This window comes from Saimiri boliviensis, chromosome 5 (assembly GCF_048565385.1).
Source record: "Saimiri boliviensis isolate mSaiBol1 chromosome 5, mSaiBol1.pri, whole genome shotgun sequence".
Lineage (NCBI taxonomy): Eukaryota > Metazoa > Chordata > Mammalia > Primates > Cebidae > Saimiri > Saimiri boliviensis.
The window spans coordinates 44077080-44102930 of NC_133453.1; the positions used below are offsets into that span (position 1 = coordinate 44077080).

Consider the following 25851-nt stretch of genomic DNA (forward strand, 5'->3'; position numbering starts at 1 on the left):
CCACCCGGGCTCGGCTCCAGGGCTCCCGCGCTCCGCCCATCCCCCTCTGGATGCCTCCCCGCTCCCTCTGCTTTCCCTCCCTCCAGCCACTCCTCGCGCCTTTCCCTCCCCACTTCCCTTCTTTCCCCTCACCCTTCAGCCCAGCCCACCCCGCTTTCTCTCACTTCCTTTTCCCACTCAGATTCGCCCTCCCGCGGCAACATCTCCTCCTCCCTCAGCTCTGGGAGTCGCCAGGCCAGAGGCGCCGCGGACCTGGTGCGCGCAGGCGCACTGCGCGGCTGGCGAGCGGGCAGGCCGGGCATCAGCGCAGGCGCGCGCGGCTGGGGCTCGGCTCCGGGGCTGGCGGTCGGACAGTCCTCGGGCTCGCTCAGTCCGGGCTGGGGGCCCCGCGGCGGAGCCGGAGGCGGAGGTAGAGGGGGCGGCGGCGGCGGCACCATGTTACTTCACTCAGTCAACCTCTGGAACCTGGCGTTTTATGTCTTCATGGTCTTCATGGCAACCCTGGGGCTGTGGGATGTCTTCTTCGGCTTCGAGGAGAATAAGTGCAGTATGAGCTACATGTTTGAGTACCCAGAGTATCAGGTAAGGTTCTGCCCTCTCCTTGGCCGGGCGCTCCAAGACTCTGGCCCCTGGTGCCTTTTTCCTTCTGTGGGTTCATCCTGCCTTGGCTCTCGGCGCCTCTCGGGCCCCCTGTCCCGTCCTCGCCTCTCTTTTCTCCGCCCGGGGAGACTCTGCATCCCCTTTCTGCGCCCCTCGCCTACGCTTTGTGTCCTTTCTCCACGGTGAGGTGTTTGTTAGACGATTCCCGAGAGCATCCTCGTGGTCGCCCTGGTAGTTACTCCGCTGACCCTCCGCCTCCTCCCCAGCCCCAAATCCTGGGCATAAGCTCTTCTGACTGGCCGGGCCCAGCCCGGGTCACACCCAGACAGGCAGCCTCAACCCTTCTCCCTAAACCCAAGCTCCATTCCTCTCGCGTTCCTGCCTTAACCCGTGCCCCAGGACCTTCCTTTGCTTCCCACGCGCCTAAATTCTTCCCCTCGCGCCCAGTGATTTGCGCGTCAGATTTCGCATTTCTAGGAAGGGACCGAGCGTCTGCAGAGTGTATATTGGCTAGATAGTTCCCAAGGCTGTTTTTAGAGACTCCAGGGTTTTGCCTAAGGGTAAGCCGGTGAGTTATGAAATTGGAAACTAGATTCCCTCTTGAAAAGATGTCGCGGATCCTCTTGTTTTGCAGGTTAAGGGGCTGTGCGTGTGTGGGCTTGCTTGTGTGTGCATACCTGTGTTCATCCATGTCTCCCCGCTGCCGAGCCTCTTACTAGTTGCATACAAAATCTATTAAATGGTGCTATTTTTTTTTTTCTCTCGCTCGGTTCGGAGTTTAAGGGACACGAGACCCTTCTCTCTCCACCCGCATTGCTTCCATGCCATTTTGAATGTTTTCAATCAATGGCTTCGTTAGTTCGGCATAGTAGAATCTAGAATTTCATTCATGACTCGATGTAAAAAGAGGCGCAGACAAATTACACAACTGTCCTGAGATTTTTTTCCTCCGAATGATTCTTTTATTTCTAAGTGCATCTCTTAATTACGGACTACCTATTATAATGGTTAATTCCCTACCATAAACATATATGCACTATAACATATATTGTAAAATACAGTTTTAGTGTACTCTTAAAATCACAGCAGTTTTTTTTAGGGTGAAGGATGTAAGTCCTGATTGCTTCTTTGTACAAGTAATTATGGAGGAATCCTATTACTTGATGATTCTATTATTTTGATCTTAAGACTACTTAAGGTTTAAATTACTGAATATCATTCTTTCCTATGGAAATTACAGAATTCTAGTAAATGTAGATTTCATTTGTGTTTAGATCCTTACCTTGGTTTTGCATTTATAATGATAAGAGAGTGGAAACATTTGATAGGGATGCTATTGAAGGAGAAGATTTTGACATGTTGCTGCTATCTCTGTTCATTTCTAAGCAAACCTTTTTAGTTTAGTTTTTTAAAAACTGAAAATAGAGCTATCATAATTCCCTTCTTATGTTTGGTTTAATAATTAGTGACCTCCCAATAGATTGAAGTAAATCACTTTAGTTTTGTACTGCATTGAAGAGTTTGGTTAAAATCATTTTGGAACAGTACAGTACTAATCCCCATTTATTTTTAGATTTCCTACAATTATTGAAGCTATTTTAATATTCACAGAAGTAGAAATTGTTCTCCTTAGTGTTGGGAACAAAGCATATGGATCCCACAGATGCATTTCCTTCCTCATAAAATTGACTGGAAAGACAGAAAATTAGTGTAGCTAATGGTGAAGAGCTCTTTGGGTTTTTTGTTGTTGTTGGGTAGTGTAGGTTTAGTTATTTTGATTGAAGTTGCTTTTTTGGGATTTTACACTTCTATCTGCGAATACTGTAATAATCACAGTGACAGAGTTTTTTATTTTTAGCAGGTTTTATTTTTATGACATAAACAGCTGTGTTAATTCATGACAGTATTTATATTGTATTCTTAATCTTTTTATTTTGCATACCACGTCATGTTGTCTTACAGATACAATAAAACCTGCCTATAGAAATGAGTCATTTTGAACATAGTGAGATTTTTGAATAAATGAGACCATTCTGTTAAGAATCAAATGGCTTCCATGAATAAAAATGTTTTAAAGATATTTTACATATTGCTTACTTTTAATTATATTTTATAGTCAGCTCTCTAATTGTTCACAGATTGATACCCAGATGTGAGATGTCCAAGTTACTGGCTTTTCTTCTCTTTTTGTAGCCTTTCTTCTTCTATTGCTTATTTGCATCTTCTTTAGCTAGCCAGAAGAAATAGAAATGTTAAAATGCACTCAATTTTATTCTTCCTCTTTTTTTTTTTAAATATGGGCTATAAATTTGAAGCTCTTTGCAAAAATGAAGTTTTGAATTTAAAATTGTTTGATTATCTCTGTTCATCTTCTACCTCTGGTGTTCCCAGAGTCACTTATTCAGAGTTAATTAAACATCTCACGAACCCGTATCTCAAACCTGTGAGGCAAAATAGACTTTATCCTTTAAAGCTTCTTGCCCTGTTATGACAGCAAGGCAAAACTTTTATTTGTTAGCAAATGGTTTTAGGCAAATTGCAGAATTTTAGAAGAAACATCTGAGTTGTTTTCTCTCATACAGTGATTTGTTTGACTATCTTCATATGTGTAACCTAATGGTTGCTCTCTGGAAGAAAATGTTGGTGTGCACCTGTCATCCCAGCTACTCAGTAGACTGAGGCTGGAGAATCACTTGAAACCAGAAGGCGGAGGTTGCAGTGAGCCAATATCGTGCCACCACTGCCCTCCAGGTGGGGTGAGAGCAAGACTCTGTCTCATAAAAAAAAAAAGTCATATATTTTGTCATTAAGTGTGTTATTTATTTAGAAAGTTCGTTTATTGAAGGAGCAGTCTTTGCCAGGTATATCTAGGTACTTGGTGTAGGTGAAAGGGAATTAGAACTAAATCATATCATGTATCTTTATGTCTTTATAATACAATGGGGAAAATGGACATGTAATTTATAATTACGATATGTACTGTTACAATTTCACAATAAGAGAATATGTACAAAGCTTTTCACAGAAAGGAGAGCCTCCAAGTTTGTCTTGGGTGTTCAAAGGCTTTAGAGAAGATGCAAAGTGAATTGGGCCATGGAGGGTGTATAAAGTACTGAAAGAACATTGCAGGCATAAATAGTATATGTGAAGGTGGTAACGTACCAGGACATGTTGCATGAACAGTATTTATAATATATTACCATTATATCAAAACTAAAATCTATAAACATATTTGCTTGTATATATGTAAAATATTTCTAGAAGCACACACAAACTGCTAACAGGTTGCCTTCTAGGGTAGGTCAACTGGATGGCTGAAGGACCATGGGCAGGAGAGATCCTTTTCAGTGTATATTCTTTTGAATCTTGAATTCAAAAACATATTAAATTTCTTTTCTTTTTTTTTTTTTTGAGACGGAGTTTTGCTCTTGTTACCCAGGCTGGAGTGCAATGGCGCGATCTCGGCTCACCGCAACCTCCGCCTCCTGGGTTCAAGCAATTCTCCTGCCTCAGCTTTTGTATTTTTAGTAGAGACGGGGTTTCACCATGATGACCAGGATGGTCTCGATCTCTCGACCTCGTGATCCACCCGCCTCGGCCTCCCAAAGTGCTGGGATTACAGGCTTGAGCCACCGCGCCCGGCCTCAAAAACATATTAAAAATACATTTTAAAACATGTCATGTGTAAGTTATAAGAAAGTAGGTAAGGGTGGGGTGAGGTGGCTCACACCTGTAACCCTATCAATTTGGGAGGCCAAAGTCAGCAAATTACTTGAGTCCAGGAGTTAGAGACCAGCCTGGATAACATGGCGAAACCCTGTTTCTACTTTAAAACAAAAACAAAAAATTAGCCAAGTGTGATGGCATGGGCCACCTGTAGTCTCAGCTACTCTAAGGAGGCTGAGATGGGAGGATCACTTGAGCCTGGGAAGTCAGAGCTACAGTGAGACAAGATTGCACCACTGCACTGCAGCTTGGGCAACAAGAGTGGGACCCTGCTCAAAAAAAAAAAAAAAAAAAGTAGGTAAGAATTATTAGACCTAGATTTTAAAGGACTCTATCTCAAGCCTTTTGCGTGTGTGTGTGTGTGTGTGTGTGTGTGTGTGTGTGTAGTGTGAACTATGGATTATAGAAGGGAGACTATGGCAAGGAGAGACAAGTCTGAAAAATTCAATTGTCCTTATTTTAAGAAGGAGTCTAGCTCTGTTGCCAGGCTGGAGTGCAGTGGCACAATCTTGGCTCATTGCAACCTCCTCCTCCCTGGTTCAAGGGATTCTCCTGCCTCAGCCTTCCAAGTAGCTGGGATTACAGGCATGCACTGCCATGCCCAGCTAATTTTTGTATTTTAGTAGAGACAGGGTTTCCCCATGTTGGCCAAACTGGTCTGGCCAACATGATCGAGGTGGGTCTCAATCTACCCACCTAGGCCTCCCAAAGTGCTGGGATTACAGGTGTGAGCCACTCTGCCCAGCCACCCCTGGAACTACTCTTATGGGGGGTGGTGAGCAAAGGGCTGACTGAGAGCTCTTTGAGAGAACTTAAAAACCGTATATTCATCTCGATCAAAGTCATTTTTCGTTTTGGTTAGTTATGAAGATCAAACTTTATTTTTCAGTTTAAGTTCACAATTAAATAATATCATAAAATAGATACTTTAGTTTCTTAAATCAGTGTTTTTCTATACTTGGGAGTTTGTTAAAACTTTTGTCTTTCCAGAGAGTTTATGTAGAGTTAAGAAGAACTCACACTAAAGTAGAGTCAACAAAGGAGGACAGGAGAGGTAGAATTGTGGAGACAATATTTAAATATAAAGGTAATTGATCTTAATATGGAGGAGGTGTTGCTTATTTAAAATAAACTATATAGAGGCCAGGTGTGGTGGCTCAGGCCTGTAATCCCAGCACTTTGGGAGGCCGAGGTGGGCAGATCACGAGGTCAGGAGTTTAAGACCATCCTGGCTAACATGGTGAAACTCCATCTCTACTAAAAATACAAAAAAATTAGCTGGGCTTGGTGACTCATGCCTCTAGTCCCAGCTACTTGGGAGGCTGAGGCAGGAGAATTGCTTGAACCCAGGAGGCGGAGATTACAGTGAGCTGAGATCACCCCACTGCACTATAGGCTGGGCAACAGTGCGAGACTCCGTCTCAAAAAAAAAAAAAAAAAAAAAAAAAAAAACAAAACTAAACAAAATTCTATGGAATAAAAAATTTACATTGGAGTCCTGCTCCCTTAAGTATTTTCCTTTCAAAATCCCTTCGCCATATTCTATTTTCTTATCAGCATCCTTTTTGTATGCCTATACCTTTTCTGTCAATCTGGTAAATTACCTCTCTTGGGTCTTTCCTACTCCCTGTCAACTTGAACTCTGTCTGGAAATGGAGTTTTGCCATTTGCCTACAACTCCCACCATTCTTGCCTCTTATGTTTTTTGTTCTACCTTCTTTTTCCATACTTTTTTTAAAAAACTCTGTATACGTTCATATTTTGAAAAGTATTCTTTCTCGCTATAAAATTGCTTTTACAATAGTATTTTATGAAATATATCAAATGTATTTTTTGCTTCCTTTTCTGTCTCAAGAAAATTAAATATTTCTTTTTAGATATATGTGATAGTTTTCTGTTTTTCTGAGTTAATTTTCAACTAGTCCAAACTTTGTTTAGCTACTGTTCCAAAAGAATAATGGTGTACTAAATTGGGAGGAAATAAGAAACTATTTCTTTGTTCTCTTATTTTTTATTTATTTATTTATTTATTTTGAGACAGAGTCTCACTCTGTGGCCCAGGCTGAAGTGCAGTGGTCGGATCTTGGCTCACTGCAACCTCCACCTCCTGGGTTCAAGCGATTCTCCTGCCTCAGTCTTTTGAGTAGCTGCGACTATAGGCGTGTGCCACCATGCCCAGCTAACTTTTGTGTTTTTAGTAGAGACAAGGTTTCACCATGGTGATCAGGCTGGTTTTGAACTCCTGACATCGTGATCAACTGCCTCAGCCTCCCAAAGTACTGGGGTTACAGGCCTGAGCCACCATGCCCAGCCCTGTTTTCTTTTTGTTTAATTTGTATCTAAAGAAGTAAACAATTGTGTCATTTTCAGTTTTGATTATATTCTGTGCATAATCGATATTGGGACTAATTTGAATTGAAGTACATGCATTAAATATAAAACAAATAGTGCGGTTATTATTTCTGTATTTTAAGTTTTTGGGGAGATAACTAAGGTTGCTAGTATCTTAATAAGCTTACAGTGTCTGCAGATGTTTCCATGGTGTTATTGGCATAGATTGTTTATGTTAATATCCTCAAAGGGATATTTAGGAAGGTGCACAAATGATCAGATTTTTTTTGTTTTTGGAACAATGAGGGTTTTCAGCAGTCATTAGCAACATTTACAGGTTTTGAAATTCACTTTGTAGTTAAATTCTTTTATCAAGCATATACCACATGTACAGCACTGCTAGATCTATGTAGACATTACTGTCCAGTGTAATTGGTTTCATTCTTAATGGTTTCTGTCCTTTAAAATAAATAAAAGGAGCAAAAGGGTGTATGTATACTTTACTACCACTTTTATAGATGTCTACCTTTCAAGATGACATTAAGAGATAATTTATACTACTCTGAAAAAAATTTAGGGGAGCTACTGACTCAGTAGTTAGGTGAGCTACTGTATTATTGGTATACAATAACATGAGTTGCAGAGTAGTTTAAGGTTTGCCAACAAGCCATGCACCTGGTCCATGAAAACTGAAATAGATACTAATTCATTGGAATATTTATGGTAAGAAGAGTGTACATATCTTGACTAAGACATGACTATAAGGTTCAGATTAATTTGTTCAGTATGTTGTAGGCCAAAGGATATTAAATTGAGAAGTCAGAAAGCTACATTGTAACTTTTGAAGCTGTAACAACTGAAATATATAGTTGGGTCTGAGTAAAAGGAGAGACATTTCAAAATAATTAAAAATGGAAAAAAAGATTTGATGATAGAAAGCCTTTATCATTTTGAAGTATAATTGATACTTACCCAATTATGTTAACATATAACTTGTTGACATATACCAGTACTTTCTGCCATTGTCAGTGGTCATTTTGAGTAATTTATATTGGTTAGAAATTAAAAAAAAAAAGATATCTAACTTAACAATGGATATCTAATGATAACAATGGATATTTAAAAGAGAAATCCATTGAATTCCCTTCCATTCCAAAGTAAAAGTGAACACACATTCTCTCTTGAAGAAAACTGTTGTTTCCTTCCCTAAAGGGTCCAATTTTCCAGAAAATGTTCTGGATAGAAGTTGCGAGCTACATAAAATAAGAAAAAATGAAAAAAAAAAAAAAAAAAAGAAATTCAATTAGTCCTCTTTTACGTTTTCCTGAAGACTACATGTTTCATAATTCACATAGTTTAAGATCAATTCTCTATATGAATAAACTACAAGTAGAACTTGTTTTGTGTATGAAGTGTGGTTTTAATATTAGCAATATTTTTATATTGTACTATTTCAGATTTGCATAACAGAATTGCATATGATGAGGCTGAACTGTATTAATAAAACTGATTAAAGTGAAACTACATTTTTTTTAATGTAGAAAATAGAGCTTCCAAAGAAACTGGCAAAACGCTATCCAGCATATGAGTTATATCTTTATGGAGAAGGATCCTATGCTGAAGAACACAAAATTCTCCCTTTGACGGGTATTCCAGTTCTCTTTCTTCCTGGTAATGCTGGAAGTTATAAACAAGGTAAGTTTTACTAGAAGTAAGTTTTGAAAGCTATAAAATTCAACTTAAAAATTTGAATCATTTCCATACTCAGTGAATCAAATAAAGTAAATGAAATGCATGCTGTGTTTGAAATACTATGTTGGGCTTACAGAGAGACCAAAATATGACATTTTCTGAGAGAATACATGCGAGAAGTACTTAGAAAAATTGAAGACCACTTTGCAAAGAAGGAAATAAAAAGAATAAGATGGAGTGGGATGGGTAAGTAGATGATAAAGGGGGAACCCCTTGGGGAATCAACAGAGGAAACACATTTATGTTGGAAATGAATGGTAAAGAGAACAGAAGCTTAAGCATTGATTAGGGAAGTAAATCAGTAGCTAATGTTATGCAAAATAAGAGAGATTAGTTTCCTTCTTTTGGAGTTAAATTTAAGTTAGAGAGATCTGGAAGTACTGGGAGGAACATAGAAAGGTAAGGATAGGGAAATTACATGTACAGATTCCAAACTGATGTTGGCTTGGAGATATAGCAGTTATTTCTGGCATAACAGCTAAGTAAATTGGAATTAATTTTGTTTTAAACTAAAACCTGCTTTCTTGTTATTTAATGGATTGGAATTGTTTCAACATGTGCAGTTATTTACGTGTTTATTCACCTAGCACGTGTCTACAGGCGTCTACCATGAGCCAGGCTGTGTTCTAGATACTAGGGATCCAGAGCATATCAAGACAGATAAAGTCCCTCTCTCATCAAATTTATGTGATTATTGGGAGGACAGTGATCAAACAAATATGTCAGTAATGTTAAAGGCTAGAAAGAAAAACAGACTAAGGAGGTAGAATATAAAAGGGTCAGGAGGTAGCTAGTTTAGATGAGGTGGTCAGGAAAGGCCATTCTGCGGAGATGACATTTGAGGAGAGGTTTGACTGAGGGAAGCATTGATTAGGGAAGCAAATCAGGAGGCAAGAACATGCTTTGTGCGTTCAAGGCTACTATGACTAGAGAAAGTGAAAAGATATAAGACTGGAAAAGTAGCCACAGGCCATATCACATACGCTGTGGAAAAGACTTTGAATGAATGAGAAACTGTTGGAGGGCTTTGGGTAAGAAAAATATAATCTGATTTTTAAAATTTATCTTTGTATTTGAAATATTACATACAGAGAAATATGTAGAACATAGATATTTGGTTACAAATTATTATAAAGTAAATACCCATGAAACCAAACCTTAGTCTAGAAGTAGATTACCAGTGACCTGGAGACCCCCTGTGTGCCCCTTCATGGTTAAAACTCCCTCCTCTCTTTCTTGATATAATTACAATCCTAATGTTAAGATAGTAATTTTCTTAACTTTCTTTGTAGTTTTACTTAATATAATCTATTTGAGGCTGTTTTTCAACTTTGTAATATGAATATAGTCATTCAGTATGTATTCTTTTGTGTCTGGCTTCTGCCACTCAGCATTATCTTTAAAATTCATCCAAGTTCATTTTCCTTATTCTGTATTATTTCTGTTGTATGACTGTACCATGGTTTGTCCATTCTGTCTTTGGACAGTATAAATGTTTACATTTATTGGCGATTACAAATAATGAATATTATTCCATATGTATTCTGAAGATACTGTGTTTGTGTAAGATACATACCTAAGAGTGTAATTCCATGTTACAGGTTTTGTGTATCTTTTTAATCTTTACTGACTGTGCTAATTTATAATCTTACAAGCAGCATATTTTACTTTCCTTTGCTCCATGTCCTTTACAACACTGGAATTGTCAGATATTCAATTTTTAAGCAATCTGGTAGGTGTGATTTACTTTTAAAAAAAAATCACTTTGGCTTCGCTATGAAGAGACTTTCCTTTGCAGGGCAAGAGTGGAAACAGGAAAGATACTAAAACATCGTAAGTCATCAGAGGACTATACATAAAAATGAGATACCACTTCGTACCTACTAGGATAGTTGTAATAAAGAAGACAGATAACAACAAGTGTTGGTGGAGATGCAGAGAAATTGGAATCCTCATACATTGCTGGTGGAAATGTAAAATGTGCAGCTACTTTGGAAAACTGTTTGGCAGTTCCTCAGAATATTGAACACTGAGCTATCATGTAATAATCCACTCCTAGGTATCTACCCAAGAAAGAGAAACACATACCCACACAAAAATTTGTATGTAAACATTCATAGCAGTGTATAATAACCAAAAGGTGGAAATAATTTAAATGGCCCTCAGTTGATGAATAGATAAATCAAATATGGCATATTCATACAATGCAACATTATTCAATAAAAAGGAGGAATGAAGTACTGATACATCTCACAACATGGATGAACCTTGAAAACATCGTGCTATGTGAAAGAAACCAGTTCCAAAAGGCCACATATTATACGAGATGTCCAGAATAGGCAAACTCACAGACACAGAAAGTACATCAGTGCTTGTTAGGCCTAGGGGTTGGGAGGAATGAAGAAATGGGGAGTGACTGCCAGTAGGCACAGAGTTTTGTTTTTGAAGTAATTAAAAAATACCTAATGTTAGATTTCAGAGATGGTTATACAATATATACCAGAGATAGTGAATATACTAAAAACCATTTAATTTTACAGTTTATATAGTGAGTTGTATGATATGTGGATTATAATGCATCTATTGTATATGTTTTTTAAAAATGAAATTGCAAACAGGTATTTTGCTTGCTAAACCATATGCTACAATTTTTATGCCATCTAATATAAGCAGTTTATAATAAAAATTTTAAAAAGATTTGCAAAACAATAAGAAGAATAAAAAAGAGTGGAAGCAGGGGGACGAGTAAAGAAACTGTTAGAGTAGTTCAGACAAGAGATAATGGTGTTGGATTAGGACAGCAGTGGTGGGAATGGTGAGAAATTTCAACTGGGAATATATTTGGAAGGTACAGCGTGGCAGCACTTACTGATGGATTGGATGTCCTTTTTAGGAGAAAAAGACAAATCAAGTATGGGTATCTAAACCGAGTGATGAATGGATATTTCTTGTAGGAACCTTCTCATCCTTAAAATCCTCAGTAAGTTTGGCAAAATTTATATGTCTTATTCTTCAAAGAATCCTACTCTTTTAGCTATTGTTGCTCCCACCAAAGGAAAAGAAGGTAGAATAAGTGATCTGCCTGCTTTTTATCTATTTAATTTTAAAAATATTTAGGACATACTTAACTGCATTCAAGGCATACAGTTGCTAGGTTAGTTTGTTCTAAATTGGTACTATTAATGAATTTCGTCCTGAAATAGGTGGTTTATATTTGTGATGCAGAAGGAAGTTATTTTTTAAGAAACTCTGAAGAAAGAAGGGATGAAACTTGAAAGTATTGTTTAGGGCGGGGCACAGTAGCTTACACCTGTAATCCCAGCACTTTGGGAGGCCTAGGTAGGTGGATCACCTGAAGTTGGGAGCTCAAGACCAGCCTGACCAACATGGAGAAAAACCATCTCTACTAAAAATACAAAAATAGCCAGGCGTGGTGGCGCATGCCTGTAATCCCAGCTACTTGGGAGGCTGAGGCAGGAGAGTTGCTTGAACCCAGGAGACGGAGGTTGTGATGAGCTGAGATCTCACCATTGAACTCCAGTCTGGGCAACAAAGAGCAAAACTCCATCTGAAAATTAAAAAAAAAAGGTATTGTTTAATGTGCACTTCACTCTTTTCCTCTGCAGTTCGTTCTATTGGCTCCATTGCACTTAGAAAAGCAGAGGACATTGACTTCAAGTACCACTTTGACTTCTTTAGTGTGAACTTCAATGAAGAACTGGTGGCACTTTATGGTGGAAGTCTTCAGAAGCAGACCAAGTTTGTACATGAATGTATTAAAACAATTCTCAAACTCTATAAGGTGAGAGATAAGTATGCAAATCAGTAGTGGTACAACCTATCAGCATCTTTTTAAAAAAGGGATTCAGTATACTTTAAATAATGTATTGGAAGTTGAAGCAGAGATGGCACAAAGATTTTTTTTGTGAGAGTCTTTTTGTCTTGGTCTCAGTAATGGTTTTGAAGTTTAAATTTATAAGAAATGTTTCTTATGGTGAATTCAGGAAGAAAAACTTTTTAAAACTATATATATATAAATTAAGAGTGTGATGCATTACCTAAAAACTGTTGGTATAGATTTCTGCCTCTAGCTATGACTGGTACTAAGGTAGACCGCCTGCATTTGTAAACAGCTGTGAAACTGGTCAAGATATCTGAGGCACCTGATTTGAGATGTTGGACAACAGAACAGCAAAGGACTGTGATCCCTGGAAGAAGTGAGCCCCATGATTGCCTGGAAGCATTTTCCAGACCATGGGGCAACATTGTTATCACTTAGCTAAAGAAAGTAGAGAATTGAAATTGGGGGCTGCTGAAGCAGCTAAATGTGACAGTGTATGAGAAAGAAGAGAGTGAGGCAAAGAAAGGGGCTCTAAAAATGTGCATTTTTCAATCTTTGAATGCCATGCTACACAGGGAAAGTAGTTATAAAACAGCGGCATGCTAAGGAGGAAGTGGGTGGGGGGTGTGTTCAAGGCATAGTGGTAGTTTAAATCAAGGTGGTGGCAGTTGAAGTGATGAAAAATTAGAGGCTGAGACATTACAATTTGCTGGCAGATCAGATTTGGAAGGGCATAATGAGAGGAAAAGAAGAGTTAAGGATGACCCCAAGTTTTTTGGCTAAACAACTGGAAAGATTGACTGCCATTAACTGAGGTAGGGAAGAATGTAGGAGGGACAGATTTGGAGGAGATGAAGAATTTAGTTTTAGACAGATTCAGCTTGAGATGCACATTAGACATTCCATGTATGTTACTGTGCAGGTGGTGGTCAAGGCTAGAGTTCAAGAGAAGGGGTACAGCCTTGAGATAATTACTGGGGGGGGGGTTGACAGTATGTAGATATATTTAAAGCCACTGGACTGGAAGAGATCACTGATGGTTTCAACAAAGATATGAAAAAGAAGTGATCTAAGGACTGAGGCCTGATTCACTTCAGTTTTAAGAAATGAGGAGAGATGGCTAGGCCTGGTGGCTAATGCCTGTAACTCCAGCACTTTCCCAGGCCAAGGCAGGTGGACCACCTGAGGTCAGGCCAGCCTTGACCAGCCTGACTAACATGGAAAAATCCTGCTTCTACTAAAAATATGAAAGTAGCCAGGCGTGGTGGCACATGCCTGTAATTCCAGCTACTCAGGAGGCTGAGGCAGGAGCATCACTTGAACCTGGGTGGCAGAGGTTGCAGTGAGCCGAGATCACGCCATTGCACTCCAGCCTGAGCAAGAAGAGTGAAAATCCATCTCAAAAAAAAAAAAAAAAAAAAGAAAGAAAGAAAAGAAAAAAGAAATGAGGAGAGATGCGAAGGAAGCAGAACCAGAAACTAAAAAGGAGTAGCCAGTGAGGTAAAGGGAGAACCAGGAGAGTTTGTTGTCACAGAAACTAACGTAAATATTTCAAAGAAGGAAGAAGTGATCAACTGTTTCAAATGCTGCTGATAGGTCAAATAAGATGAGGATTAATAATTGTCCATTGTAGCCTGGGCAACATAGGGAGACCCTGTGTCTACAAAGAAAAAAATTAGCTGGACGTGGTGGTGTACACTTGCAGTCCCAGCTACTTGGGAGGCTGAGATAGGAGGATCTGCTTGGAACCTAGGAGATTGGGACTCCAGTGAGCCCCAGTGATCGTGCCATTGCACTTCAGCCTGGGTGACAGAGTAAGACCCTGTCTCAACAACAACAACAACAACAACAACAACAAAGAATTAAGAATTGGCCATTGGATTCATTGGTGATTTGGCAAGGACAGTTTTGGTGGCATGTTGGGGTAAAAGTCTGATTGAAATGGATTTAAGAGTGTGTGGAAGTTGAGAAATTGGAGACAGCAAGTACTGTGTATACAACTTGCTTTTTGTTTTGTTTGTTTTTTGAGACAGGTTCTCACTGTCACCAGGCTGGAATGCAGTGGCATGATCTCGGCTCACTGCAACCTGCCTCCTGGGTTCAAGTGACTCTCATGCCTCAGCCTCCTGAGTACCTGGGACTACAGGCACATGCCACCACACCTGGCTAATTTTTGTATTTTTAGTAGAGACTGGGTTTTGCCATGTTAGCCGAACTGGTCTTGAAATCCTGACCTGGAGTGATTCACCCACCTCGGCCTCCCAAAGTACTGTGATTACAGGCCACTGTGCCTGGCCTGCAACTTGTTTTTAGAAGTTTTCTGTAAAGAAATATAAAGAAGTTACTAAGGGGAAAGTGAGAATTAAAAGGGAGTTATTTTTAAGAGAGAATAACACTATATTTATATACTAATGAAATGACCTAGTGAGAGAAAAGCAATAATGCAAGAAGAGAAGGATTGCTAGAGTGATGTACTTGAGAATACAAGTATATTAAGAGAGAATAACAGTATATTTGTACACTAATGACAGTATATTTATACACTAATTGCTAGAGTTATATACTTGAAAATACAAGTATTTTAAGAGAGAATAACAGTATATTTATACACTAATGAAAATGATCTAGAGAGAGAAAAGCAATAATGCAAGAAGAACATGAGAAGGATTGCTAGAGTGATGTACTTGAGAAGGTCAAAGGGGACAGGTTTCAGAGCACAGTTGTAGGGGTTGGCTTTTGCTAAGATCAGGTCTGTATTTGGCGATCACCGAGGACTCAATTGATTCCTAAATCAGCATATTATGACATTGCTGAAATACTGTCCACAAGGGAAGCTCATTAGAGACTCAGTGCCCAAGGTTTTTACTGGGGTCATACTCTCTGCCTAGCACATACCAAAATTCCAGCCTGGAGGACAGCATGTGCTCAGCATCAAACACGTTGTTTGCACAAACAGTTTAGTGACTCTTATCATTTAGGGAATGGTGGGAATCTCCCCCAAATAGAAGGTTCCAGATTCCAGCCAAGAGCCAACCTTGTATCCAGTCCATGCCAAAGACAGCAGTCTCAGGCCTCTTATGTTAACTCTTCTGCACAAGATTCAGTCTACTCATTGAGAAGAGATGGTATGTAGGAAGGATCAGTGTTGGAGATGATGAGCGAAAGTATGGTAATAAGACTGAGGAGATTGGTGAAAACAAAAGATCTTTTTGAAAAGCACTTCTCTAAAAAATAAAATATATGTAATTGTCAGTGAATAAATGTTTGGAATGCTGTTTCATTTTTAAACCCAAATGCACAATAGGGAAATAATTGGATGAGATAAAAGATAACAACATGGGCTGGGCTCGGTGGCTCATGCCAGTAGTCCCAGCACTTTGAGAGGCCAAGGTGGGTGGATCATGAGGTCAGGAGTTGGAGACCATCCTGGCTAACACAGTGAAACTGCATCTCTACTAAAAATACAAAACAGCTAGTTTTGGTGGCACACACCTGTAGTCCCAGCTACTTGGGAGGCAGAGCAGGAGAATTAATTGAACCCAGGAGGCAGAGGTTGCAGTGAACTGAGATCACACCACTACACTCCAGCCTGGGTGACAGAGAGAGACTCCATCTCAAAATAATAATAATAATAATAAATAAAAAAGATAACATAAGGTAGTATATTGCTATCACAACTGTAATTGTCTTGGCTTTTTTTGGGTAGTATTTTCAGTTTCAAATGATCTGATTTTGTATGTCTTGTAAAACCTAATAATCTGCTATATACCAAATATAATTACCCCTCAGATTACATGTAGTGTAACAACTAGTATAAACATGATTTGCTCGACCAAGTGTTCCCGTTGGCTTAGAAAACCAAGATATACCTATTAAGAATGTTTGGCAGAACACAAAATAGTATGTATACACTAATTAAAACTATATGAAAATGTATTTCTGTACCTTATGATGGGAGGTTATATAAATAGTTTGATTTTCTTTTTTCTATAAAATTGTTCATATGCAGAGAGAACTATTTAGTATTTTTTAAATGATACTAAGCCTTAATTATGACATGGTGATTTCTTTTAATAGGGTCAAGAATTTGCTCCGAAAAGTGTGGCAATAATTGGTCATTCTATGGGTGGCCTTGTTGCAAGAGCATTGCTTACACTGACAAATTTTAAGCATGATCTGATAAATCTTCTTATTACACAAGCCACACCTCATGTTGCTCCTGTGATGCCATTAGATCGTTTCATTACAGGTGAGTACTGTTACATAAACGTTAGCCAACCTCCCTATTGTTGTTTAGGATTAAATAAATAAATCCCTACAGCTCTTCCCCTTAGAGTATGCTACAGATTTATCCATGTATGAAGCAACTCAATTGCAAACTAACACTTCCAATTCTGAGTGTCTCTCTCTTTATATCTTTGAACTTAGCCTTATAATTGAAACTACTCTTATGTTTTGTGTGTCCATAGCTTCTTAACATGGTTGACATGCGTTTTATAATTCCTAGGCACTAGGGCTTCCATTTAGTTTTTGTTGGTTTGTTTGTTTGTTTTTGGGACAGGGAGTCTTGCTCTTTCACCCAGTCTGGAGTGCAGTGGTGTAATCTCAGCTCACTGCAACCTCTGCCTCCCAGGTTTAAGCGATTTTCATGCTTCAACCTTCCAAGTAGCTGGGAATACAGGTGTGTGCCACCATCCCCACTAATTTTTATATTTTTAGTAGAGACAGGGTTTCACCATATTGGCCAGGCTGATCTCAAACTGCTGACCTCAAGTGATCTGCCTATTTCGGCCTCCCAAAGTGCTGGGATGACAGGTGTAAGCCACCATGCCTGGCCAGTTTAGTTATTTTTGAGGACGGTACCCTGTCTCTTAAGATGTGTTTAAACTTCCTATGCTTTGTTAACTGTTTTAGGACTGTATCAAAAATAAGCTTATATTTAAGCAGAATAGTAGCAATGTCTAGTTTTTAAATACATAGGTACACTAACACTTTATTTAATAAGGTATAATTCCTAATATTTATTGAACTCATTATAATTTGGGTATTAAAGACTTCATATGATATATTACCATGAGTAATCCTCAGTGCAGTCCTGTGAGGTGGGTACCATTATTATCTTCATGTTTATGGATAGAAAAAGGCCAAGGTAAAGTTCTTGCCCAGAGTCATATGGCAAGAAAGTAGTGAAACCAATATTTGACCCTCACAAACTTGCTTCTGGCCTTGTGCTCTTAACCTTTGCATGCTGTAAGGCCTCTTGATTGAAGTACATTAACATAGGAAATAAAGCCACAGATAATACTATGATCTTGCAGGAATTTTGAATGAAAAGTGGAAGTTTGTGATTGATGTCATCTAATCCAATAGTGATAATGTCACAGAATAAGAATTAAATACTAGTTATCTCAACTTGTTAAAAAAAAAAAAAAACGCCAAACATTATCCTCACTGCTTGTAGGAATATTATATGAGTAGAAGAAAATCTTTAGAAAGAATTCTTCCTGGTTAATAAATGTATATAGCTTCTTACTTATTAAAATTTGCATTATCTTAATTTTGATGAAAATTTTATTTGTAGTTAACTGAGAAATATTCACTAGTGACTCCATACCAAAGTAGTTTTTCTAAAGTGCTCATCTTAACATAACAGCGTTGCCAAAGAATCATTTTATTTTCTGTTAAGTATCTGGTGCAATGGTAATTATTATGAGGCTCAGTTTTTCTGTTAGTACATTTAAAATTTTGCCTGTAGAAGTCTGTTAATGAGCTAACATTTCAATTTTAAAATAATGAAGTTGTTTAAATTTGTTGTAGTCTAATAATCTTAAATGACCTTAGGTCTGGGGAAAAAAAATTAGAGGCTAAAAGTCAGTACTTGTCACCGTAATTGAGAACTCTTTATACTATTGCACTTTATATGGTATATGTAGATGAGCCATGTAGATTAAATAAGAATGACTCAAATATATTTTTAAAATTATTTGAGGAATGTACCTTCAATAGGTTTTATTGCTTTGGAGGGTGGCACTGTTTTGTCTCTAAAAGGCTCAGACTGAAAGTGATTCTTAAGGTTAGGATGTCTTTCCTGTCATTAGTAAGTCTTTCCTCTTTATTCTAGATTTAGTCACTTTATTTTACTAAGTCACAATTAGAATGAAAATTTTAAGGTTTTGAGAGACAGAGGTCCATGTGACCTCTCAAGCAGATTCCCTGTTTATACTTGGTGAAAATACTGCCTTTCAATAGGAGGAAGGAAGCCTTGCACTAGGATCTGCACTTTAGAGGCTTCTGCTGCTCTGCCCCTACCCTTTCCCATAGTGTGAGAAGCATGAAGGCTAAGTAGCTTCCCCGTGTGGAGCCTGTGTCTTTACTTCTACACTGTGATGTAGCTAACCAAGCCTCCAGACTTTTCTTGTCTGTATGCCTCAAGCCTGCTTTCAAGACCTGTGTGGGTCTCTTCATTTTCTTTGTTCTACTGAGGGGAGGTATGTAGAATCCTAAGCATGAGTTGTGGCCAAGGCATAGCTCTGCAGGAAGTACAGACAGAGCTTGCATGTGCACATGAGGCCCTTGCCATGTGGGATCAAACTGGGATGGGAAGAGAAGCACAGTAAGGGCTAGAGATCTGCTCCCCTCCATTCCGCCACCATCCAGTGGCTAACTCTGAGGTGTCTGAGAATTCTTAATTTGAACCTGGCCTTTTCGGTTATTTCAATGATACATTTTTCAAAATAGGCAGAAAAAACTATATTTGATTTAACAAGTTATTAGCTAGATTTTTGATTTTTTAAAACTATTTAGACATATGGCATGTGTGCCCCACTGATACTTACATCCCAGGTTCTCCAGATGTTAAGAGTCAGTCTGCTAGGTGGTAATCTAAGTAAGTACTGCTGGAATCTTTAATGTGGGCAACTTGCTGTTCCCAATGTTTGAAACCCTGAGTGGGATCAAATGCCAGGATAAAAATGCATCAAGTTTTGATAATCAGAAAAAGAATTGAGAAATCCCCTGCCCTAGCCTCTGTTTAGTCTTTGACACTAGAATTTTCTCACCTCAATAGACAAAGTGAAAAATTGTCTGCAGGTTCTTCCCTTTGAACTACTTGTTACACTAAATGGGTTGAACCCTAACCCTGAGGTTTTCCACAGCAGCATAGTCCTAAGACTAATGTAAGTAGTATTGTCCTGATAGATTGTAAGAATTTAAATAGTACTTTGTGGTGGTGGTTGGCCACAGAAGAGACTTACTAAGCCTTTTTAAGCTGGGACACTGCCATCATGGGGAGGGGACTACAGCTCTTTTTTTTTTCCTTAAAAAAACAAAACAAAACACTATATTGAGGGTAATTGATATATTAAATACTGCACATATGTAATATATACAGTTTGATGGGTTTGAACATGTGCGTATACCATGAAGCCAACATCACAAATGTCTACAACAGTAGCGTAGTAAATTCTTATCTTTGGAAGAATATTAGGGTTTTCTCTTTTTGCTATACTGTGTGACTCATGAGTAAGCATCATCCTTGTGGAATGTAGAAAGGTGTTTGCTTATGGATCCGAAGCTAGTAAAATTTGGGTGTCTCTTTTCAATTAATGCCTTTAGTAACTCTTAGAATTTGCACTTTGATTTAATGAGGAAGTTGGAATATGTGTAAAGATACTAATTTTACTGAAAATAGGGAAATGTGAATAACGCATTCCTTATAGATGAAATGGCTTAAGGAAAAATTCCGTTAAATATTAATATTACTGTATAAATATCTTGTTGTTGCAGGGAATGGCTACTATTTTTTAATGTCTCTTTTTTATTCCCTACCAGATTTTTATATGACTGTGAACAACTATTGGATTCTAAATGCTCGACAAATAAATTTAACCACACTTTCTGTAGCTGGAGGATTCCGGGATTACCAAGTTCGTTCAGGATTGACTTTTCTCCCAAAATTAAGCCATCATACCAGTGCCTTATCTGTTGTGGTAATTTTTTTTTAAGATTCTACTGTGTGTGTGTGTGTGTGTGTGTGTGTGTGTGTGTGTGTGTGTGTACTTCTTTATTTTTTCTAATCCATTTGATAATGTGTTGCTTTCAAGTCAGCTTGTTATCTGATTTCTGTATCTGATGAAGATATTTTACTTTTGGGACTTTCTCAAAACTGGCCATTGTATACCCTAAGATTTATTTTTTAGCCTCTAGATATTCTACAGCCTTTCGTATAGCTACATGTTTATTCACTTTAAAAAATAATAAGTAACAATTTTTGAGTGATTATCTCAAGAATAGTTAAATGATGTTTACATCCACGGGGATGGAAAAATCTTTTAAATTAGACACCATAATTATATTAAGAGGGTTGACTAAACTGCTAAAATATAGTCCCACACAGGTAATGACACTTAAGCACAATAGAAGTTTATGTTTTATTAATGTAACTGCCCTGGGTGGGTATTTAGGTTGGTGGGTGGTTTTCTAAGAGGTTCCGTTCAGGGACTCAGGCTGAGAGTAGGCATTCTATCTTGAATGTTTTACTTTCAGAGTTGCTCTAGTTATCTTCAACCACAGAAAGGAAGAAACAGCATGAGGCAAATGTCAGGCTTACAAATGGCACACATCTCTCCTGCTCACATACCATTAGAAAAAACTCAGTCACATATTAAAGCAAGAGAAGCTAAGAGCTGTAGTCTAGCCAAGTGTGCAAGCAAAGAAGAATGGCTTTTGGTAGACATTTGGCAGTTTTCAACATAACAATCATGAGCAACTACCTTTTTGATTTGTGTTGGCCTTTCCTTTTTCAACTCTAGCACACATGCATTAATTAAAGTGAAGGGAAGTAAACCGGTTTTATATTCTTGGTAATGGTAAATGCTGTCTACTAAGAGTTCTTACTCTACTGACCATTGATGTAATCAAAGAACGACAGTGAACTCCGATCGTCTATTTTTTTTTTAAGTAAACTATAAGTAGTAATTTCTAAACATATCAAGTACTCATAAGTTCATCAAGTAAACTATAGATTCCTCCCACTTCAGAACTTGGAACCCAAAGACACATTATTATTTATAGACTTCAAGAGTGATAGTGATTCCTTAGAAGTTATACGTATCTATTTTGTAAGTTCATTTATTAAAGAGACATTTTAGGCCTCTGTAAATTACCTTGCATCTACGCTATTAGTCTCCTCATTTTGTTTTGACAGTTCCGGTAATGACAGCTCTTGTCTCTTAGATGGTACATAGAGAGATGCTATGAAAAATAAAATCAGATTTACTTAATGAGCACCTATTGTGTGTGAGGTGCTATTCACAGAGAGGTCATTCATTATCTGGTGTGAAAAAGAGTCTGTAGTTCTTGGAGTGTGCTGTGCCATTGTTAGGAAGCCTTCTGTAAATACTTATATTTTTAGGAGCCTTTTGGCCGTATACATCCTAATCAGCCAGGGATTTTTTTTTTTTTTTCCCAGAATAAATAAGCCTGGACCCCACTTATGAAAGTCTGATTTGGTAGTTTTGGAATTGTGATCGGGCATATTTGGTTTGAAAAACCTTCTTAGGCCTAGGTATTTCTTAGGTACACCACTGGTGAAGAAATAATATCTTAGAATCTCAAGTGGTAGTTTGGTCAAAATTAAAATTACTAAAATGTCTTTAGTAACTTACATTATGATTTATAAAAGAATCTTAAACTTGGCCGGGCGCAGTGGCTCAAGCCTGTAATCCTAGCACTTTGGGAGGCCGAGGTGGGTGGATCAGGAGGTCAAGAGATCGAGACCATCCTGGCCAACATGGTGAAACCCCGTCTCTACTAAAAATAAAAAAATTAGCTGGGTGTGGTGGCATGCACCTGTAGTCCCAGCTACTTGGGAGGCTGAGGCGGAAGAATTGCTTGAACCCAGGAGGCGGAGGTTGCAGTGAGCCGAGATTGTGCCACTGCACTCCAGCCTGGCGCCTGGCGACAGAGTGAGACTCTGTCTCAAAAAAAAAAAAAAAAAAAGAAAAAGAAAAAAAAAGGAATCTTAAACTTACCTCTCAGAGTAATAAAAAAAGTTAGACATTAGATTTTAGGAAAGAGTCTGTGGTTGCTTTAATAATTTTTAAAGGGTAACTTAAACTTGACTAACCAGGAATGATATTTATAGAAAGAGTTATGTTTTATACAGAAAAACTCTAATATATTTAGATCACCTTTTATAAGAATGTATCATTTAAAAATGTCTAGGTGTCACAATATAGTGAAACCATGTTATGTGTTTCTAAATATTAGCTTAAAAGAATTTCAAACTTTTTAGAGAATAACAAATGTGTTTTTCATAAGTTTGATTATTGTTTTTTCTTTTTCATCTTTTTAGAGTTCAGCAGTGCCTAAGACCTGGGTCTCAACAGACCACCTCTCCATTGTGTGGTAAGTTAATACTTATATAACTTATTTTGATGATTTGTCATAGGCCTTTTTTCTCTTCAATGCAGTAATTTAATTGGTTTGTTGACCACTTTTTTTGTTTTTGAGACAGAGTCTCAGTCTGTTACCCAGGCTGGAGGACAGTTGTGCAGTCTCCACTCACTGCAACCTCTCACCTCCGGGGTTCAAGTGATTCTCATGCCTCAGCCTCCCAAGTAGCTGGGATTACAGGCATGTGCCATCACGCCTAGCTAATTTTTGTATTTTTAATAGGGGTGAGGTTTCATCACGTTGGTCAGGCTGGTCTCGAACTCTTGACCTCAGGTGGTCTGCCCACCTCAGCCTCTCAAAGTGCTGGGATTACAGCACAGTTGTGGACCACCGCGCCTGGACTGGTTTGTTGATTTTCTTAGAACTTCATCCATAAATAAGACTATGGGAGAAATACTAACTTAGGAAATTGGAACTCTAATCTTCGTTCTTGGTTCAGTTTGACCAAGGTTCTCTTGTCAACATATAAAATAACCTCCCACAAACCCAATAGCATTAGTCTCAAATGAAGCTAACATCAAATACCAAAGTTTTTGAGATTTTCCTTGTTGGGTGGAATCAATTGCACCTGTGGTAGGAGTTTCTGAGCTTCTGGCCAGTTACCCTACTCAGATTTGGTTAATGGAGCAGTGACTATTCTAGGGAGTGGCACATGGAAAACCAAGTAGGAATTAGATTTATCTATATGGGTCAAGAAATAGGCAGACCCTAATATATTTCTCATTATGTTTCAGCTTAAAGATTCTCTTTTGACTTTCCTCTGGCTGTGCAAACAGTAGCATCTGCTAGAATGACGTGCTTCAGGCATATAGAGATGGGGTAGATGGTGCATGTATAGCTAGGGTAGGTGAGGGAATTTAGGGAAAACAGAAGGACCCTGAAAAATGTGGCAAACATTCAAGAAAATTTAATTTGCTTTATTTCTGCTTTAAAGTTTTCATCTTTAAGATATATGCTAAATAAGAATGATTTGTTACATAATTTTTGAGTTTAGAGCACTAAAGGAAACTCAGGTGTTCCATTAAACAGTAAAATTGTATGAAAAGTGTATGTTTTAAGAAAGTTTTATTTGTAACACTTACTTTATTCCTCAGGTGTAAACAATTGCAGTTGACTACAGTTCGAGCATTCTTTGATCTTATTGATGCTGATACTAAACAGGTATATGTTTTTAAACTAAAAATTATTTAAGCAAAAGCTTTTACTTTACTATATCATTTACAACCATCATGGATTTAGTGTATTTTTTTTTTACCTTGATGAAAATAGAAGCATATACGTTGTATCAATTTTAATTAGTTCAAAAATGGAAATACCTTTCTTTTTCTCATAATATTTGGACTGCTGTGAATAATTTGTAAAATGCAATGAACATGAAAAAGTGAAAGAACCTTAAATCTTCCCCCAGTTCTTCCCACTATTTAAAGTTTGACATACAGCTTTTTTTTTTTTTTTTGGATGGAGTTTCACTCTGTCACCTGGGCTGGAGGGCAGTGGCGAAATCTTGGCTCACTGCAGCCTCTGCCTCCCAGGTTCAAGCAGTCTTCCCACCTCAGCTTCCTGAGAAGCTGGGACTACATATGCACACCACCAGTATTTTTAATAGAGATGGCATTTCACCAAGTTGGCCAGGCTGGTTTCAAACTCCTGACATCAAGTGATTCACCTGTCTTGGCCTCCCAAAGTGCTGGGATTACAGGTGTGAGCCACTATACCCAGCTTTCTTTTACTTTTTAAATGTAGGGGAAATGCTCCTTACAAACTATTTTATAAATTTTTTTTTGTAATACCTTATAAACATCGTTATCTATCTTACTTTTTTTTTTTTTTGGTGTTTTTTGATCATTATCTATCTTATTAGACTTTTTTTCTTTTTGAGAAACAATTTCTCACTATGTTGTCCAGACTGGACTCAAAGTCCTGGGCTCAAGTAATTCTCCCACCTCAGCCTCCTGAGTTTATTAAACATTTTGGACCATGTTTTTTTAAAAGCACTTTAGCTTTCTGATAAGATTAAAATGTGTAATTTATTGAATAACCTAAGCTCACCAGAGCTTAAATTATTTACTTCTGTAAGTTTTACCTTCTCTATAATGATATTTCACAGTGTAAACTCTTCAAACTAGTAATTTTCCAAATTGTTCAATTAGCAGAACAAATGGAAGTCATAGTATCCTTTACAGATTATCACATTCCTCTTTTATCTCTTTCTTGTCTGCTATCAGATAAATGGTAGCAGGTACCAAGGATTTCAGCAAAATTCAGAGAATTATTTCCATTAACTTAAATTTTTTTTCTGTGAGTTGGAAACAGATTGCCATTATTAATCTTCAACTACCTTTTACCTCAGGTCATCTTGTTACATGGAAATGTATTTTGAGAACTATGGCTCTGGCTTTTTCTTTTGGAGAAAAAAATTCCTTATTTTTTAATTAGTCTTTTTCATGGCAAAGCATTGCAACCCTTATATTTTTGGAGTGTTTCCCCTGAAGACTCCAATTCTTTGGGAAACTAATATGAGTGGCCTCTTTCTCAATAGGTCTCCAGGCAATACTTTTCTTATCTTGAGGAAAGAACCTTTGTCCTGTAGTGTACTCTCTTAGAAGGGTAGGGATTTTTTCCCTTAACTCTTCAGAAAGCTATATTATCACTCTTAGAATCATAGATACTTAGCTCTTTACTGAAGATCCAGATCATTTTGTGTTTTACCACATTTTAAGCTACAAGGTTCGGTGTTAAGTTAGTGTGTTTATTGATTTGAATAAGCTTCACCGAGTTGACACTGTGACTTGGTCAGGAACACAAACATTTTTTGGTTTATCAACATTGTTTTAACTGTGAGACTTAGCCTTGGTAAAGCTGCTAAGCCTACTTGAGGGACTGCAACTACATACAATAATAGAATCAATTGGAGTTGTTTGTACTTGCACTGAGGTTTAGTAAACTTAGGAAAAACCTTATTCCAACTCCTGAAGAACAGGATACCTCAGGCAGGTATATTCCTAAAAAAATTGGACATAAAACTAATTTCAGTAAATAAAATCATGTTTTTCCATTAACTCGTAAGATGAGAAAAGAACTATAGTACTGGTATATAATAAATTATAATTCTGAATGTATAAATATTTCATGCATTTTAAGGGAAA

The 25851-nt window shown here is 37.9% G+C and overlaps 1 protein-coding gene across 2 annotated transcripts in view; it reads left to right on the top strand.

Annotated features, from left to right (window-relative positions):
* Positions 1 to 317: 317 nt before the first annotated feature.
* The window catches only part of PGAP1 (post-GPI attachment to proteins inositol deacylase 1), an 83789-nt gene continuing 58255 nt past the window's right edge, over positions 318 to 25851 (top strand). The window contains exons 1-7 of one of the 2 annotated variants that reach the window (XM_003925703.4): positions 318 to 582; positions 8199 to 8352; positions 12036 to 12211; positions 16328 to 16499; positions 20081 to 20238; positions 22605 to 22657; positions 23800 to 23866. In XM_003925703.4, the coding sequence (XP_003925752.1) occupies positions 436 to 582; positions 8199 to 8352; positions 12036 to 12211; positions 16328 to 16499; positions 20081 to 20238; positions 22605 to 22657; positions 23800 to 23866 (927 nt within the window). In that variant the 5' untranslated portion in view covers positions 318 to 435. Of the gene's footprint in view, positions 583 to 8198; positions 8353 to 8485; positions 11390 to 12035; positions 12212 to 16327; positions 16500 to 20080; positions 20239 to 22604; positions 22658 to 23799; positions 23867 to 25851 lie in introns of those variants that run through there. The other variant, XM_074399321.1, reaches the window with a different exon arrangement.